The following is a 15,609-nucleotide window of genomic DNA, read 5'->3' as shown; positions in this document are numbered from 1 at the left end:
GGCTAAGTCTACACTTCCACTAAAACATATTTTATAATAAAAAATAACAATTATACGAGCTCGCAACATGTACACGTGTCGTTATATATAATCGCCATATATGGTGAAAAAAAGGAGGAGAGTCGGGCTTGCATAAGGAAAGAGGAAAATTTGTAAAATAAATCTAATTAACCATGTTTTTAAGAAAGTATTTAATTTTTTTTTAAAAAATAATTGATCAAAATTAAAAAAAAACACCGCGTGCAGAAGGTTGCCCGCTGGAAAAGTAATATAGTTGTAAAATTGTAAACGCAATCGTCTATATCTCTCTCGGGGTTGGGTACCACCTATCAATCGTAAATGGGGCGTGCAAAGACTCAATCTTTCAAGGGACAATTCTCCCTTGGTTCGTACTGTCTAATATTTTCGTTCTTCCTTTCGAAGATTTTGTTCGATTTAGTGATTAATATCTCAAATTTAATGATTAATATCTCAATTCATTGCAGAGGAAAGAATGTTAGAATCACAGGACATTATCGCCAAATATCCCGATCGACTCCCTGTAAGTGAAGTTCTGAACTTTGAAAATTCCTGACTAATTGATCTATTATCTTCGTGGCTAATGGATTTTTCCACGATCGGAAGTGAATTATGTCTTAGATTGCACGAATTTTCTGTTCCTAATTCTATTTATTTTCCTGGTGCTGTAGCATATAGCTTGACATGTGAACCGAGCGAGCTTACTTGGTTTAATTGTTCTATTTACCTTTTCTTTTTTCTCATTTTTTTTTAATTTTTGTTGGAAGGAGGAGAAAGAATTAGCAGAAAGTATAAACATAGATTTCGAGCAAAACAATGATAGACCTTCTGGGTTCTGTAAAAAATGTTTTGTACGCCATGCGGCCATAGGTTTTCTCTTTTTTTTAAAAAAAATTTGAGAAACGTTTTGAACATAGAAGTGCATTCCATTTTTAATTGTTTCCTCTCGATCTTTTTTTGTCATATAGAATAAATGGACCTTTTTACTATGTATTGAAAATCGAGGTGCATTTCTGGTTAATGTTGCTTCCTTAAAGCTTCAGTTATGGAGAATAAGTTAGTTTTGATGATTTCATGCTACTTAGAAGTTAGAGCTGATAAAGGTCTTCAAAGGATGATTCTAGGAGTGGTGAATAAGCCAACTGGGAGTGGGTGTACTCGAGATGGAAACAACTGTTGGTTACTGATTGTGTGATGAGGTGTGTGATATATATCCTGGAGGCAGGGAGGCAGATGGGAGACTAAGTGGCAGTGTTGTTTTTGTTAAGTTGGTGGTTTGGGTGGCCTTGATTAACTTGTTTGAATCACTCTAATGAACTTTGTCTTGACATCGAGATTAATTACAAAGCTGAAAATTTTATATGAATTAGTTTTGGGTGGTTAGCAAGCATTTTCATCGTATCTTATGTTCAGAATTCTGTAAATTTTTTGAACAAATAACTGTTGAATATGCTCAAGATTCTTTTGACAAACAAAATTGCCTGTTGCTGTGCTTGTTTATAACTATGTAAAAATACATTTCATCTTTCAAGATGGCATAATAAAGCTTAAAGCAAGGGCGTAAACCTGAATGATGGATAATCTTATGTCTGTAGCTACTGATAGTCTGTTTCTATTACTTTAAGTCTAGTTGTGCATGTGTTTCTGCTGTGAGTTACTCATGGGGATTGTTGCAGGTGGTCGTTGAAAGGTATGAGAAAACTGACCTCCCTGAGATGGAGAAGAAGAAGTAAGTCTTTTCTTTCTTTTCCAATTATCAACTCGTGTTGTATTTTTTCCCTTATTGTTTAACATAGATATCCTTTTAGTCTCATTCTTAATTTTATTACTACATACACGAAGATAATGCATGTTTTAGTGGACTCAATCATATGGCAGTGACAGATAGATATTGTCATTATTCGTTCATATATCTGTCTATATGTGTTTTAACTTTTCAGTCAACTGATCAAATAGATGATGAAAACTTTATAGGTTGATTTGCTGTGTCATGCTTGTACTGGTATGCAGTGACACACTGACACTCACTCTCGCTGAGTATTTTTGCACCCCGTTCATATCGAAAGGAGTGGTTAAAAATTTTGCCTCACTAATCTCGGGGTCATCACTTCATCCTTGTTAGCATACATACTTTTCTGTCCTATGTATTAGCGATCTTGCTACCTGGAGCTACTCTGTCCCATTTCAAACTCATTGGTTTGTCCTGAACCTACCACGAGCATCAATTTCCTGTAATAGAAGAAACTAGTTCTTGCTATTCCATGTTTTTATATGATAATATACAATTTTTTTTTGGCAAGTTTTCTCTTTGATTGAGAAAGTGACTTGTTCATTGCCTTTCTCATACTATTCCAAAAGTTTTATCTTAGAAAACTCCATAATACTTCCCACTGGATAACAATTGTCAACCCTACAAGCTACTTAATATAATTCTGAGGTTTTGAATAAGAGTACCAAAAAAATATATCTTTTACTTTTATTGAGATAAGGTGGTCACAAGAGGAGTTCTTTTGCAAGCAGATTCCTGGTACCTCGGGACATGTCTGTTGGCCAATTCATTCACATTCTGAGTGGCAGGCTTCATCTGGCTCCTGGCAAAGCTCTTTTTGTCTTTGTGCAGAATACATTGCCGCAAACATGTAAATTGAAAATTTTTCACAACCACATCTCTGTGTGTAATTAGAGTTAAATTCCTAATTTGTGCTAGTATGAAAGTTGGCTGTTTTCTTGTGCAGCAAGCTTGATGGAGTCATTGTATGATGCAGCCAAGGATGAAGATGGGTTCTTGTACATGTGCTACAGCAGCGAGAAAACCTTCGGCGGTGATCCTAATTAATTATTCTCTTTTTTCTTATTTTGTGATGTGGCGGACAAAATGTGCATATGTATATATATATTTGACATCTACTCCCTCGTGACAATGGTAACAAATACTATGTATGAATAATTTACCTAAATATAATGCTTGCCATTCATGCAATGCTAGTGTACATGCTTCTATATTCTGGAAAATGATTATACATCGTGCCGGATATGATCCGTACATATGTGGTCGGATATGGATGTAGGATTATCTGAAAATAATATTTAAGAAACATGGTTTTGGTATCTGATATGGTTACCGTTCGAATCTTGATAATATTGGATACAACCAAGATTGTTCTGTAAATTTTTATGGATGAAATAGGGTTTTCTAGTTTTATAAGTTACATTAGTCATTAGGCATATGAATCAATTTGTATTTTTTAAATAGTGTGACCTTGATATGGATATATGGTGGACCTACGTGCTGCTGTAGAAGTGTTTGTTAAAAAAGTTCAGATTCAACCAATGCTCTTATTTTGATAATGGATAATCTTATCTTAGATTTTGAAAAGTTAATTTTGTCAGGAAAAACCAATTGAAAAATTTGAAGACAGACAAAAATTCAGAAATAGATCTGATCTTTGCCTTGTATTTATATCTGTCTATATAAACATATTATATTTGAATTAATGGATAATAAGATGTGTGATAGATCGTGAGTCCCATTCTTACTATATTTATGAGTCAAATTTACTATAAATTTGAATTCCCATTAAATATTTAGTCAAAATATACAGTAAATGGTTGGTTCATATGGCTTTTAATGGATTCCCAATAATTTCATAACTAACCTCAGACCTTCACTCCCCTCCCTCCGTTTTCTTTCGGAGTTTCCCACCTCACCTGCCACGGAATCTCAATCAACCTAAGACAGAAACACACAATATTCACAAAACCACGTGCACAAAAAATACATAGAAAATTAAATTTGTCTCCACAAGTCTAATTTTTCTAGCGTTTTCCCTATATTTGAGGTCGCTGGAAATCCTCAGAATCTCCCTCCATGCACGCCAAGAAATGGCTTAGCTCAAAACCGTAATTCTCAACGAGAAAAAGAAAAGGTTAATAATAAAAAAAATTTTCCAGGCGTGCAGGAAAGCATCGTCCCCTGTTTTTGTTCCTGCGGAAACTCTATTTTCCTGTACGCCAGATTTCTTCATGCAGCCATGATAGTGAATTTTCACATACTTGTCTCTGTTCTCAGTCTGTCTTTTCTTCTGAATGTAATCTATGTTGCAAGCAAAGGTCCTCCTGCATTAGTCTTGGACTGCGGCTCTTTGAATGTCGGGAACGACTCAGATGGCCGGGCTTGGGATCCGGACGCCAAATACCTCTTGCCAGGGGACAAATCTGTCGCTAGCAATGCTGAAATCCAGGACCCTTCATTATCTTCTCAGGTTCCATACATGACCGCTAGAATTTTCCAATCCGAAGCATCATATCAGTTTCCCCTCCAGAACTCAACCTCTCGCACCTTACTTCGCCTCCATTTTTACCCATCATCCTACCCAAATTTCAACATTTCAAATTCATATTTCTCCGTTCTAGCTGAAGGGGTCACCCTGCTGAACAATTTCAGTGCTTCTTTAGCTGCCGAGGCTCTTTCTCAAGCTTATTTCATCAAAGAATATTATCTTGCCCCGTCAGCATCTCCCACACTTAAGGTCACATTCAAGCCATCTGATACCCAGCCCCAGGCTTTTGCATTCGTCAATGGCATTGAGGTGATTTCTTCACCCAATTTATTCGATCAGGACCCGATACTAGCGGGTTCGGTTGGATCGGGAAACGATTTTGAATCTGCAACAACGGTACCCATTGGCACCACAAGCATGGAGACAACGTTCAGGTTGAATGTGGGCGGGCAATACATCCCTCCAACAAATGATTCTGATGGCCTTTTGCGGAGTTGGTATGATGATAGCCTCTATATTTATGGTGCTGGGCGAGGAGTTGCCTTGACGGCAAATACTACAATTAGTTACAAAGGTTTGCCATCTTATATGGCACCATTAGATGTGTACGAGAGTTACAGATCCATGGGTGCCTTTGTGGATGTAAACAAAAATTCTAATTTGACATGGATTTTCCAGGTAGATCCCAATTTTATGTACCTCATCAGATTCCATTGGTGTGATTCTGAGATGACTAAACCCAACCAAAGAGTTTTTGATATTTTCATAAACAACAAAACTGCGACATCTGAGGTAGATATATATGCCTGGACCCATTCTACGGCAGCTCCAACCATAAGAGATTATGTCGTTCAAGTGAACAATAAAAGCGGCGATCCACAACTTTGGGTGACCCTTCATCCGTCTGACAAAACTAAAGCTGAATTTGCTGATGTGCTTCTCAATGGATTGGAGATATTCAAGCTCAGTGATAACGCGAAGTCAAATCTAGCAGGTCCCAACCCCACCATTTCGGACATGATGAAGAGTTATCAGGAAGCTCTATTAGCACCTAAGAGTTATGAATCGTCAGATAAGTCGAGTAGTTTCACAGTTCTGATTACTGGAGCTGCAGGAGGAGCCGCAGCATTTGGGGTGGCCGCAGCTGTATTTCTAGTGGCCTACAAGAGGAAGAAGAGGGTCCATGGAGTCGATACAGGTTCGAGTTGGCTGCCAATTTCTTGGAATTCCAATTCCACGACAGCCAAAACTTCCACGTCAGGCAGAAGTCAAGGCGGCACTGCCATTTCTTCAGACGCAGCTTGCAATTGTCGCTACTTCACCCTCACAGAGATTAAAAATGCCACCAAAAATTTTGACGAGTCCAACGTCATAGGAGTTGGTGGGTTTGGCAAGGTGTACAAAGGTATCATCGATGGGGAAAACAAAGTGGCCGTTAAGAGATCGAATCCATCTTCCGAGCAAGGAGTGAATGAATTCCAAACGGAAATCGAGATGCTTTCGAGGCTGAGACACAGGCATTTGGTCTCACTGATTGGCTTCTGTGAAGACAATGGAGAAATGATCTTGGTTTATGATTACATGGGGCACGGAACGCTGAGGGAGCATCTTTACAAAGGAAACAAAATCACCCTCACATGGAAACAGAGGCTGGAGATATGCATTGGGGCTGCCCGAGGGCTCCACTACTTGCATACGGGAGCCAAGTACACTATCATTCACAGGGATGTCAAAACGACAAACATTCTCCTGGACGAGAAATGGGTCGCCAAGGTTTCAGATTTCGGGCTGTCGAAAACAGGGCCTAACATGAACAAAGGCCATGTCAGTACTGTGGTGAAAGGAAGCTTCGGCTATCTGGATCCTGAATATTTCCGAAGACAGCAATTGACAGAGAAGTCTGACGTATATTCATTCGGAGTAGTTCTTTTTGAGGTACTATGCGGCAGGCCAGCTCTGAACCCAAACCTTCCAAAAGAGCAAGTCAGCCTGGCTGATTGGGCTCAACGATGCGCAAAGAACAAGACCATTGAAGAAATCATCGATCCTCAACTCAAGGGAAAGATCACTCCGGAAGGCTTGAAGAAATTCGTGGATACTGCGGAGAAATGCTTGTCTGATCATGGAGTCGAGCGCCCTTCGATGGGTGACGTGCTGTGGAACCTAGAGTTCGCACTTCAGTTGCAAGAAAATCCCGACGGCGGAAGAAACACTGCTGCCCCAACAGGTAGTGTGGATCTAGACAACGTGGAAGAAGGAATTGATCACAACAGCCTCATCGCCATGCACCGGAATACCTTAAGCCTTGGAGACGACATCGACAATACTGACAATGTTTTCTCACAGATTGTCAATCCAAAGGGCCGTTGAATGATATGGAGGAACCAAAGTGACAAACTATGTGATGTACAACTACTCATTGCATCATAGTTATTTTATTTTGAACTTTATTGTCTCAAGTAAAGAAGAAAACATGTATAACTGAAAACTGGACACAAAACATAAATATTCAATGTTGTTGATATTATATTATAGCCAACTTTTCTGTCAAGTCATCAATATAAGTGTTCAGGATAAAGGGATTCTTTTTCAACACTTGATCTCTCAAGTTTTAGAAGGATTTAATCTCTGGACTTTATGGTATACTGAAAACAAATTGGGGATGTGATTTAAACTCCCATTGTTCTAAATGGATCAAGATAGTTCATTATCTTAATTAAGAATAAATTTGTATCCCAATACCACCCTTCCAAATTTAGTACCAAGCAAAAATTCATTAGGCCAAATCAAATATTTCCCCCTTGAAATACCCTTAATCGAGGATCTTGGATCCTCTACTTTACACAATACGACAGTTGGATCATGTGGACTCTACATAAGACCCACATGATGATATGCACAACTCCGAATGCGAACAACTTATTTGAGTAAAATGTTGACTAAGAGTATATTGTATTGTTAATATGTATTTTGCGGATAAAAGTTTTATTTAACAGAAATTATTATTAATTCACTTTAAAAAGTTTTATATAAAAATATTTTTGTAATAAAAATTTAATTTTAATCACCCATTCTACTTATTTTGATATTAGAAACTCAAAATTTTTAAATTTGATACAAAATTATTTCGAACTATAAGAATCTTGTTAAAAAAATTTATTTGGTTGAACAACCTTCTATTCAACTATTCCCATTTAAATAATTTTCTTTGAAGTAATGTTAACTCTTAATTAATAATTCATTAATATCCATACCAATAAAATCTTAAATTTTTTTTAAATACAATTTTTTTTTTTGGATTTATTGAATTTAAAATTTGAAAGAGTTAGTTTATGAAGTCTATTTCTATAATTAGAAAGTTTTTGTGATGAATATTTTGGTATTTTAACATTGAAATTATATTGTTCGCCACTTTCGTGTAGAGTCAATTCTTGATTACGAAAAACTGTGTAAATCAACGGGCACTCAAATTTTCAATGTCAAATTTCTTGTTTTTGTAGAATATATATATATATATATATATTCTCTCTCGCACTATTTCGGGGAGCAAAACCTGAGGCCCGTTTTGCCTTGAAAGATATTATTCCCTCCATTTTCAGCTGCGATTTTGGTAAAAAAATAATCTACCAACGATTCTTCTCTCGCTTCGTCGAAGTTTGAGGTGTTTGGTGCATTTTTTGCGGTGGAACCTGAAGAAAAGATCGAATCTTTACCCGTAAGCAACTTATTTATATTGGTTTGTAAGACCCAGTTCGTTTATAATTTTGGTTTATTGCCCGTTCTATGGGAATTTAATGGAAGCTTGGGGGTCGTTTCTTTTTCGTTTAGATCTCTATTTTATATTGTTTCCTTTTGTTGAGCTAGCACTGTAAATATACTTATCGTGATTGAACTCCGGTCATTGTTGGATTAAATTGATGAATTATACAGTCTGGGGTGCTCATTTTAGTTATGAAAGTGAACCCATTGTAGGCATACTGGATACGGATTCTATGACGCGAAAGCTGTGGAGGAATTAAACTTATACGCTAACGTGATTTTTTACATTTAGTGGACCCTGAAATGTAACAAATTAACTCAGCGGGCTTACAACTTTTTTATGTTACTTGGCGTGAACTATCTTTTGCTGGGTTTTCTGGTTGGACTTATTAGTTGTTATGTTGATAATTTTTGCTACGGCACACAGCTAACACGTTTTGACTGCCTGCTTTAGCATTATCCACATGTATTTTTTAAGCTTGTATTTTTATATGACGAGTTACGGATCTTAGTTGATCTCATGAAGTTGAAAGGCACTAATTTATTTTTATGATTATACTTGAAATAACTTTGTATTGCGCTCTATTTATGTGTATTTAAGCCCTTTTTTGTGTTCTATGATGAATGATTCTGCATCAAGTATGAATACGTCCGTGCTCATTCTAGGCATACTCAGTCTTTGCCTTAGAACATGGAATATTTGCCTTTGTGCAATGCACTTTCTCAGTAGAACTTGAGTTTTTCCAAAACGAGGACTTGAATTCTGTTCATGAATGTAAATGTCTGTAATAAAATGGATATTTTCCTCTGATTATGTGGCTTTTTCGAGCTTAACTTTTTAATTTCTTATGAAATGGATCATGGCTATAATGCCATTTCTTCCATTTTGTTGCGATAAGCCGGAACACTTCCTTTTTCTAACTGTTTCTACTGTTTCAGATTGTACACAAATTATGGACTTTAGGAAGTGTTCCTCGTTTAGTGATATGCCTTCTGTGAATGTGGGTACAATAAATTTCATCAACAAGGTTCATGCAAAGTCTCCGATGGAAGTTTGCGAGGAGCCTGCAGATCATGCTGGTGCCGTTGATGTAGATGTCGACCTTCGAGAAATTTACTTTCTGATTATGCATTTTCTATCAGCTGGGCCATGCCAAAACACTTTTGGGAAACTTTGGGATGAACTTTTGGAACATGATCTCTTACCTAGAAGATATCATGCTTTGTTTTCAAGAAGTGGTGCTGTAGTTGGGGATGAAAGCAATGTTGGAAACTCTGTGCCTCTAAATTATGACAATTTGGTTGGAAGGTATAAGTTTGTTACTTTCGTGTGAGTATCAGAACTGAAGATTGAAATTTTAATGCTTAGGGTTCAGGGCTGCATTGTGCTTTTCTTTTCCATCTGACTGTGAATTGGTTGTTCTTTACTGTTGGTAAAAGAAAATGTTCCCCATGTTTCATAAGAAAGTGTCTTAAGGTTTCCTTTTCCTGATTCCTGACACATTTATTTTAGGGGTGTTTATCTCACTGTATGTTTGTTCATTTTGGGGTTACTGAAGGCTATAGTTATCAAAAGTGGGAGGGTCTTCCAAAGTCTGTCTTTGACCAAATTGGTTTCAGCTCTGGCTATTTTACTTTTAGTTGTGAAATATTATGTCAAATGGGCAATGGATTTTGTTTCCTCTTGCAACAAGTTTCATTGAATTGAATGTGACTGCATTCTAATTTGATCAGGTACTCTCATGTTGAAAAGGATCACTTGGTGAAGCTTTTTAAACAGGTCATGCTGACTCAATGCCTTCCATTACGGTGTGTGGTTGGAAGAACAGCTCCAAGTGCCACTGATGTTCCTACGCTACTTGGAACTGGTTCCTTTTCTTTGCTGCCATGTATGAGTTTTCATATGCTATATTATATTTATTTTTCCATTCATTAGATTTTGTTTTAAAAAATATGGCTTTTATGTCTGGTCACAGTGACAAGTATTGAGATACTATATGAAATGACTGTATGAAAGTAAGTTGTCTACTAAAATCTCGAATCTCATAACCAGTAATTTGAATAGTTGTTTATCTTCCGCCCTGCCTGGGCAGAGATGAGAATGTTTTGGCAGATACGGTATAAAGTTATATGATAAAATCTGAAGTTGCAATTTTATCTGATTTCAGTCCCTTCAGCCACTAGCAACAAGTCACGAAACTCTTTGTTTTGTTTGAATTTTTCAACAAGTCACGAAACTCTTTGTTTTGTTTGAATTTTTCGCAAGTTGTGTATCCAAAAACCCAAGATCTATAGCTAAGCTGTTGTATATTATGACACACAGGTGACAAAAATAAAGTAAACAAGCAAGTGAGGAATTTACCATCTTACTTCCGCTGGCCTCATTTGCTAGCTGATCAGGTTCGAGGGTTAAGTTTAAGAGAACTTGGAGGTGGCTTTTCAAAACACCATAGAGCTCCATCCATTCGTTTTGCATGCTATGCCATCGCAAAGCCATCAACTATGGTGCAAAAGATGCAAAATATAAAGAAGCTAAGAGGACATAGGGATGCTGTCTATTGTGGTATGATATAATGAAGACAAGTAAAAAATCCAGAATTTGAAAGGCTTAAATTTCTATGAATCCATGCATTTGATGTAGTCTAAGAAATTCAATGTCAATTGGCATACATCTTCTAGTAATAGAACGAGCATCTGTTAGGTATATATCGTCCTCCCGTAGTCCTAAAATTTTGTCGGTTGTGCCATCTAGTCTGCTCTATGAGTGCACACGAGCCTGAGTCGAGTCTGAGTGTCATACTACTCGAGTTCGACTCAATTTAATTTTTGTCTACTCGAGCTCGGACTCGATCTAGTAATCCATTTCAAGCAAGAGCTCGGTTCGTGTATATTTCAAGTTATTCAAGCTCGAAAATCTAAAAAGTCTGAATTCTAGAATATAGATCTTAAGCTCGGACTCAAGCTCAGAGTTGGGTATATATTAACAAAAATATTCCTTATTTTTCATACTTCTACATAATATATACATATGTAGTTAGTACTCAAGTAGCTCGCTAGATATTTGATTACAAATAAGTGGATCTCAACTCGATCTCTGTTAATCAAGCTCGAGTCGAGTTTTGACCGAGTTGATCACGAGCTACTCACGAGTGGCTTGACTCACTTGCACCCCTAGTTTGCTCTATATTACACCATGGTACATTCTTCTACTTTAATTACTGCTTGTATAATGGTTAGCTGCACACTTTCTTTTGACTTTGTAGCAATTTTTGATCGATCTGGTCGCTACGTGATTACTGGATCGGATGATCGTTTGGTTAAGATTTGGTCAATGGAAACTGCATTATGTCTTGCTAGCTGCCGCGGACATGAAGTGAGTTTTATTGTGTGGATTTAACATTTGTCTTATGTTCTGGAAAATGCTTGTTCTCCTTCTCAAGGGCTTATTGTTTTAGCTCCTTTTAATTTTTACAAGGGTGACATCACGGATCTATCTGTTAGTTCGAACAATGCTTTAGTGGCCTCTGCATCAAATGACTACAGTATTCGTGTTGTGAGATTCTCTTGCCCACAAACATGAAAATTAGCTTTTTTGGAATTTCAGTAACTAAATGGTAATCTCTTACAGTGGCGCTTGCCTGATGGGATGCCCATTTCAGTACTTCGTGGACACACTGGAGCTGTTACTGCCATTGCCTTTAGTCCCAGGACTAGCACTCCCTTCCAGCTCTTATCGTGAGCCTCATATTTGACTTTGATCAATGTTTCGTATATATTGTTAGTTTGATTCTGTGCTTCCTCTAAGGTTTCTTGAAATATCTGAAGAATATACACTTTTGTGGCTTGCGGAATGTTGGTTAGAGCTGTGGAACACTAATATAAGAGGCATTGATTTGCAATTGTTGTGTTTAAATGTTTTCTTATGCAAAAGAAATGATTTGTACTAACTGATGCCAAATGACTTATTACCGCAAGACAGAGAGTGGGAGGTCAAAGGTTTCTATAAAATGATCTGAATTTTCGTATTTTCCCTTACGACTAGTGACTAGTCGTATTTGTGATGCAGCGGGTGGTTTGTCTGTACATTTGGACTTTTGCAACATTGTAGGATGCTACTGTAACAAAATTTGACCATCAGCCATTCCCGTCCTTTTATTCCTTTGCTCCAGGCTTGCTCTTACTTTTTCATTATTATAGTGATTCAAATATTCTTATGTTTAGAAACTTTTTTGAAATTCATAAACTGCTATTACCTATTCTCATAGAGTATTATTTAAGTTTTTGGTGGTTAAGCTGGGTGTTTATAATATAGTAGTTTTATGACACTGGGAATTTTGATTGCGTATGGCATCATATTCCTTGAATGCCGACTGCTAGTCTCTTTCAGGACTTAACTATTTTCCGTGGATAGTTCTTGTTGTTCCTTGGAGCTAGTATTGAAGGTTAACTTTTTTGCATAAATATGTTTTCACATCAATAGGTCATCTGATGATGGGACTTGCCGGATCTGGGATGCTAGATACTCTCAATGCAGTCCTCGTGTTTACCTGCCAAAGCCAGCTGATGCTACTGCTGGTAAAGTGTTGTCTTACGATTGTCTAGCCTGCTATGGTTGCTTTCATTTATTGGGGACTTTGATATGTCTATGTTGATGCAGGAAAGAACAGTGGTTTACCTTCAGCTACAGCTAGTACATCATCGAACACTACTTTTCCATGCCATCAAATATTATGTTGTGCATATAATGCTAATGGAACAGTTTTTGCTACTGGGAGTTCTGATACTTTTGCTAGGGTATGAATATTTACGCAGTTGTTTAGGCTTTATGCATGGACTACAAACTACACGTTGGTGTTAAATAATAAACAGGATGACAAGTTCTCGCTTTTATTCCTTCTTGGTAAAACATTGGAATTTCTAACTAGTAAGCACTACTATGAAACCAATAGTCTTTTTTAATCTAGGCCTCTTGTTCCTGAGCGGAATTCGTAGTTGAGGTGGGTAAGACCCATTGTGGGGAAAGCTTTCGCAGCACCTTTATGACTATTATTTTATTAATTAGGTCATTATCATACCAAATAAAAGTTCTTATGTATGGTATTAGTTCCTTGTGTTCGTTTGAACCATGTTATTTTGGAAATGTATTGCAATTTTTCTGCTCATAGAAAGCTTGCACCAATTTGGTGATTCATGCTTCTTAAATTGTTCTATGTGTAATTCTTTCCTATTGGTGAGCATCAAAGAAATCATTATTTGTTTGCAGGTGTGGAATGCTTGCAAACCTAGTACAGCTGATCCTGAACAACCAAGCCATGAAATCGATATTCTAGCTGGCCATGAGAATGATGTCAATTATGTTCAGTTCAGGTCAGTATGTAATTCACTTCATACCTTGAAAAATTTGTCATGTTCTAATCTGATACTTTTGTGCAGTGGCTGTGCTGTGGCTTCACGTCCATCATCATCTGATTCCTTCAGCGAGGATAGCATCTCAAAATTTAAAAATTCCTGGTCTGTTGTTCCTTCAAGAATGTGCATTACTTAACTACTGTCAATCGAATGTGAATATTTTGCTTCACTCAGTTCAGCTTTAAGACACTAGCCTAGCCAAGCCGTTTGTGTTATAATCTGTTAATGGTTCATGCTTTTTGACAATCTCAGGTTTGGGCATAACAACATTGTTACTTGTTCGCGTGATGGCAGTGCAATTATTTGGACACCTAAATCTCTGAGATCTCATGTTAGTTCTTCATGGCATGTAAAATCAAATGCTTGCTACTTGGTTAAAAATTCACTTTACGTAAATGCTTATATATGCAAGCAAGAGTTCATGTTGTTAGCAGACTGCCGATCTATTTGATACATGCTATTAATGAATCACACTTATTAGAGTTATTGCCAATAGTGCTGATGATAAATTAGAGATTGGCAATAATCTGTGTGATTTGTCTCTAATTTATGGGATATTTTTTTTATCTAGACTCAATCAACCTTTTTCGAAGACAATTAGACGAATGACATTCCCCTATTGTATTGAAACACACAAGAGTGAGTCATTTTTCAAAATGAAAAATTGATCAAGGCTAGAAAAGTAAATGCCCCCTAATCTACCCCTGCATGTTTATCAAAATTTGTTATCACAGTTTGTTCATATATATATATATATATCTAGGAATGATCACGTGCGATGCACGTGGGTGATTAATAATGAAATATATACTAACAAGATTTAAATAATTTTTAAAATCGTTTAAATAACATCTTGTTTATGAGTATTTATTGATCTAAATATATCAAAACACAATAAATAAAAATACATCATAATGAAAAATCAAATATATTCACTTATTTATATAACATTTTTCAATTTGCATGATTATAACATAATGACAGCTCTCTCAAATTAACGAAGATAATTTTCATCCAAATATCATTCACAATGGAAAACAATAAAAATAAAATTAAGAGAACATTAAATTTTTCTAAAATCAAAATCACAATGTATTTAAATGGAGTGCATATAGTGACTGTCAAATAAAATTCTCTTAATTAACTAAATTATCATAATGATGTTAAAATAAAACCCCTAAACTTGTTATTAAGTTAAATATCAATTGTGTTTTTGCTAACTTTTAACTCCTTGCGAATTTTGTTTAACTTTTTCCTTTTTTAGAATAGATATTACACATCAACTCAAATATTTTAAACTGTATAGTAGCTCAATTATCATGATTCGATCGATGTATCCAACAAGGACAATTATTGCACTCCAACAATATCAATAATTACACTAATTGCAATATATGAGAATTGATCTCATGACTTTGACTCTTATATATACCAATTGTAGGATCATGCATTTGCCCTTTTACCAAAGGTTATAACCAGGGTAACGATGCAACATTAACTAAAATTTTTTAAAATCGTAAAACAATTCAAACGTCACATTTCGATTGTTATACCTTACATAAACAATTATTGCACCTAACAAATATGATATAGTTGTTATTTTACATTCTAGAAATCATTTTTCTAAATCGAATTTATTCTCACTAATCAAATAATTTCATCGAACACAAAGTAGTTTTAATTACTAATAATAATTTAAACACAAATATTAATTGTTAGGGTGACCACTATATGTCCTCACCTATGCTTCATTAAATTGCAATCATAATAATAATGCACAATGAATTGGTAAACATAACTTAGTTAATTTATTAAGTGAGTAATATTAAATAAAAATTTTGTTATTTTGAAATGTGAAAAATAGCTTATATATATATAAATTCATCATATATAATGCTAAATTAATTAATATGTAGAAAAGAGAAAAAATTGTTTTTTATGTATGTAATTTCATCATATACAATTAGAAATTAATTAATAGGTTGAAAAGAACAAACAGTATAACAAATAATATATTATATATGATGATTTCGTAATAGAATAATGTTAATATAATCATATTTTGTATTATGTTTAGAACGCAATTGAAAATTGATAACAAAATATATAATAATAGAAACTTTAATTTTAAAAACATTTTTTT

The 15,609-nt window shown here is 35.7% G+C and overlaps 3 protein-coding genes across 7 annotated transcripts in view; all 3 read left to right on the top strand.

Moving 5' to 3' along the window:
* The first annotated feature begins 232 nt into the window (after window positions 1–232).
* On the top strand, window positions 233–2,998 carry LOC140986537 (autophagy-related protein 8i-like). Of its 2 annotated transcripts, XM_073454826.1 has the most exons (5): window positions 233–385; window positions 486–541; window positions 1,695–1,747; window positions 2,539–2,657; window positions 2,754–2,998. In XM_073454826.1, exons 1-5 carry the CDS (start codon window positions 340–342, stop codon window positions 2,852–2,854), a joined length of 375 nt encoding a protein of 124 aa, XP_073310927.1. In that variant the 5' UTR covers window positions 233–339; the 3' UTR covers window positions 2,855–2,998. The 2 variants fall into 2 exon arrangements, with proteins under 2 accessions (XP_073310927.1, XP_073310928.1); XM_073454827.1 differs by lacking the exons at window positions 2,539–2,657; window positions 2,754–2,998 and adding an exon at window positions 1,993–2,529.
* Window positions 2,999–3,642: 644 nt separating this feature from the next.
* LOC140986536 (receptor-like protein kinase ANXUR1) lies at window positions 3,643–6,822 on the top strand. Its single transcript, XM_073454825.1, has one exon. It carries the CDS (start codon window positions 4,050–4,052, stop codon window positions 6,666–6,668), a length of 2,619 nt encoding a protein of 872 aa, XP_073310926.1. The 5' UTR covers window positions 3,643–4,049; the 3' UTR covers window positions 6,669–6,822.
* An 860-nt stretch (window positions 6,823–7,682) lies between these two features.
* The window catches only part of LOC140986736 (uncharacterized), a 46,825-nt gene continuing 38,898 nt past the window's right edge, over window positions 7,683–15,609 (top strand). Inside the window, exons 1-12 of one of the 4 annotated variants that reach the window (XM_073455069.1) lie at window positions 7,683–8,013; window positions 8,997–9,366; window positions 9,792–9,946; window positions 10,381–10,620; window positions 11,321–11,430; window positions 11,533–11,610; window positions 11,686–11,792; window positions 12,538–12,632; window positions 12,715–12,851; window positions 13,321–13,424; window positions 13,491–13,568; window positions 13,719–13,798. In XM_073455069.1, the coding sequence (XP_073311170.1) occupies window positions 9,011–9,366; window positions 9,792–9,946; window positions 10,381–10,620; window positions 11,321–11,430; window positions 11,533–11,610; window positions 11,686–11,792; window positions 12,538–12,632; window positions 12,715–12,851; window positions 13,321–13,424; window positions 13,491–13,568; window positions 13,719–13,798 (1,540 nt within the window). In that variant the 5' untranslated portion in view covers window positions 7,683–8,013; window positions 8,997–9,010. Of the gene's footprint in view, window positions 8,039–8,996; window positions 9,367–9,791; window positions 9,947–10,380; window positions 10,621–11,320; window positions 11,431–11,532; window positions 11,611–11,685; window positions 11,793–12,537; window positions 12,633–12,714; window positions 12,852–13,320; window positions 13,425–13,490; window positions 13,569–13,718; window positions 13,799–15,609 lie in introns of all 4 variants that reach the window. The other 3 variants (XM_073455067.1, XM_073455068.1, XM_073455066.1) reach the window with 3 other exon arrangements.

Source organism: Primulina huaijiensis, chromosome 10, assembly GCF_012295235.1.
Source record: "Primulina huaijiensis isolate GDHJ02 chromosome 10, ASM1229523v2, whole genome shotgun sequence".
NCBI classification, from domain to species: Eukaryota; Viridiplantae; Streptophyta; class Magnoliopsida; order Lamiales; family Gesneriaceae; genus Primulina; species Primulina huaijiensis.
Note: the sequence above shows the minus strand (reverse complement) of the source record. Positions and strands in the feature narration are given on the sequence as shown.

Coding starts and splice junctions, on each gene's coding strand:
- LOC140986537 (XM_073454826.1), top strand. CDS start 340: ATGGGGCGTGCAAAGACTCAATCTTTCAAGGGACAATTCTCCCTTG. Junction 542..1,694: donor AATATCCCGATCGACTCCCT/GTAAGTGAAGTT, acceptor GGATTGTTGCAG/GTGGTCGTTGAAAGGTATGA. Junction 1,748..2,538: donor CCTGAGATGGAGAAGAAGAA/GTAAGTCTTTTC, acceptor TTTTGCAAGCAG/ATTCCTGGTACCTCGGGACA.
- LOC140986536 (XM_073454825.1), top strand. CDS start 4,050: ATGATAGTGAATTTTCACATACTTGTCTCTGTTCTCAGTCTGTCTTTT.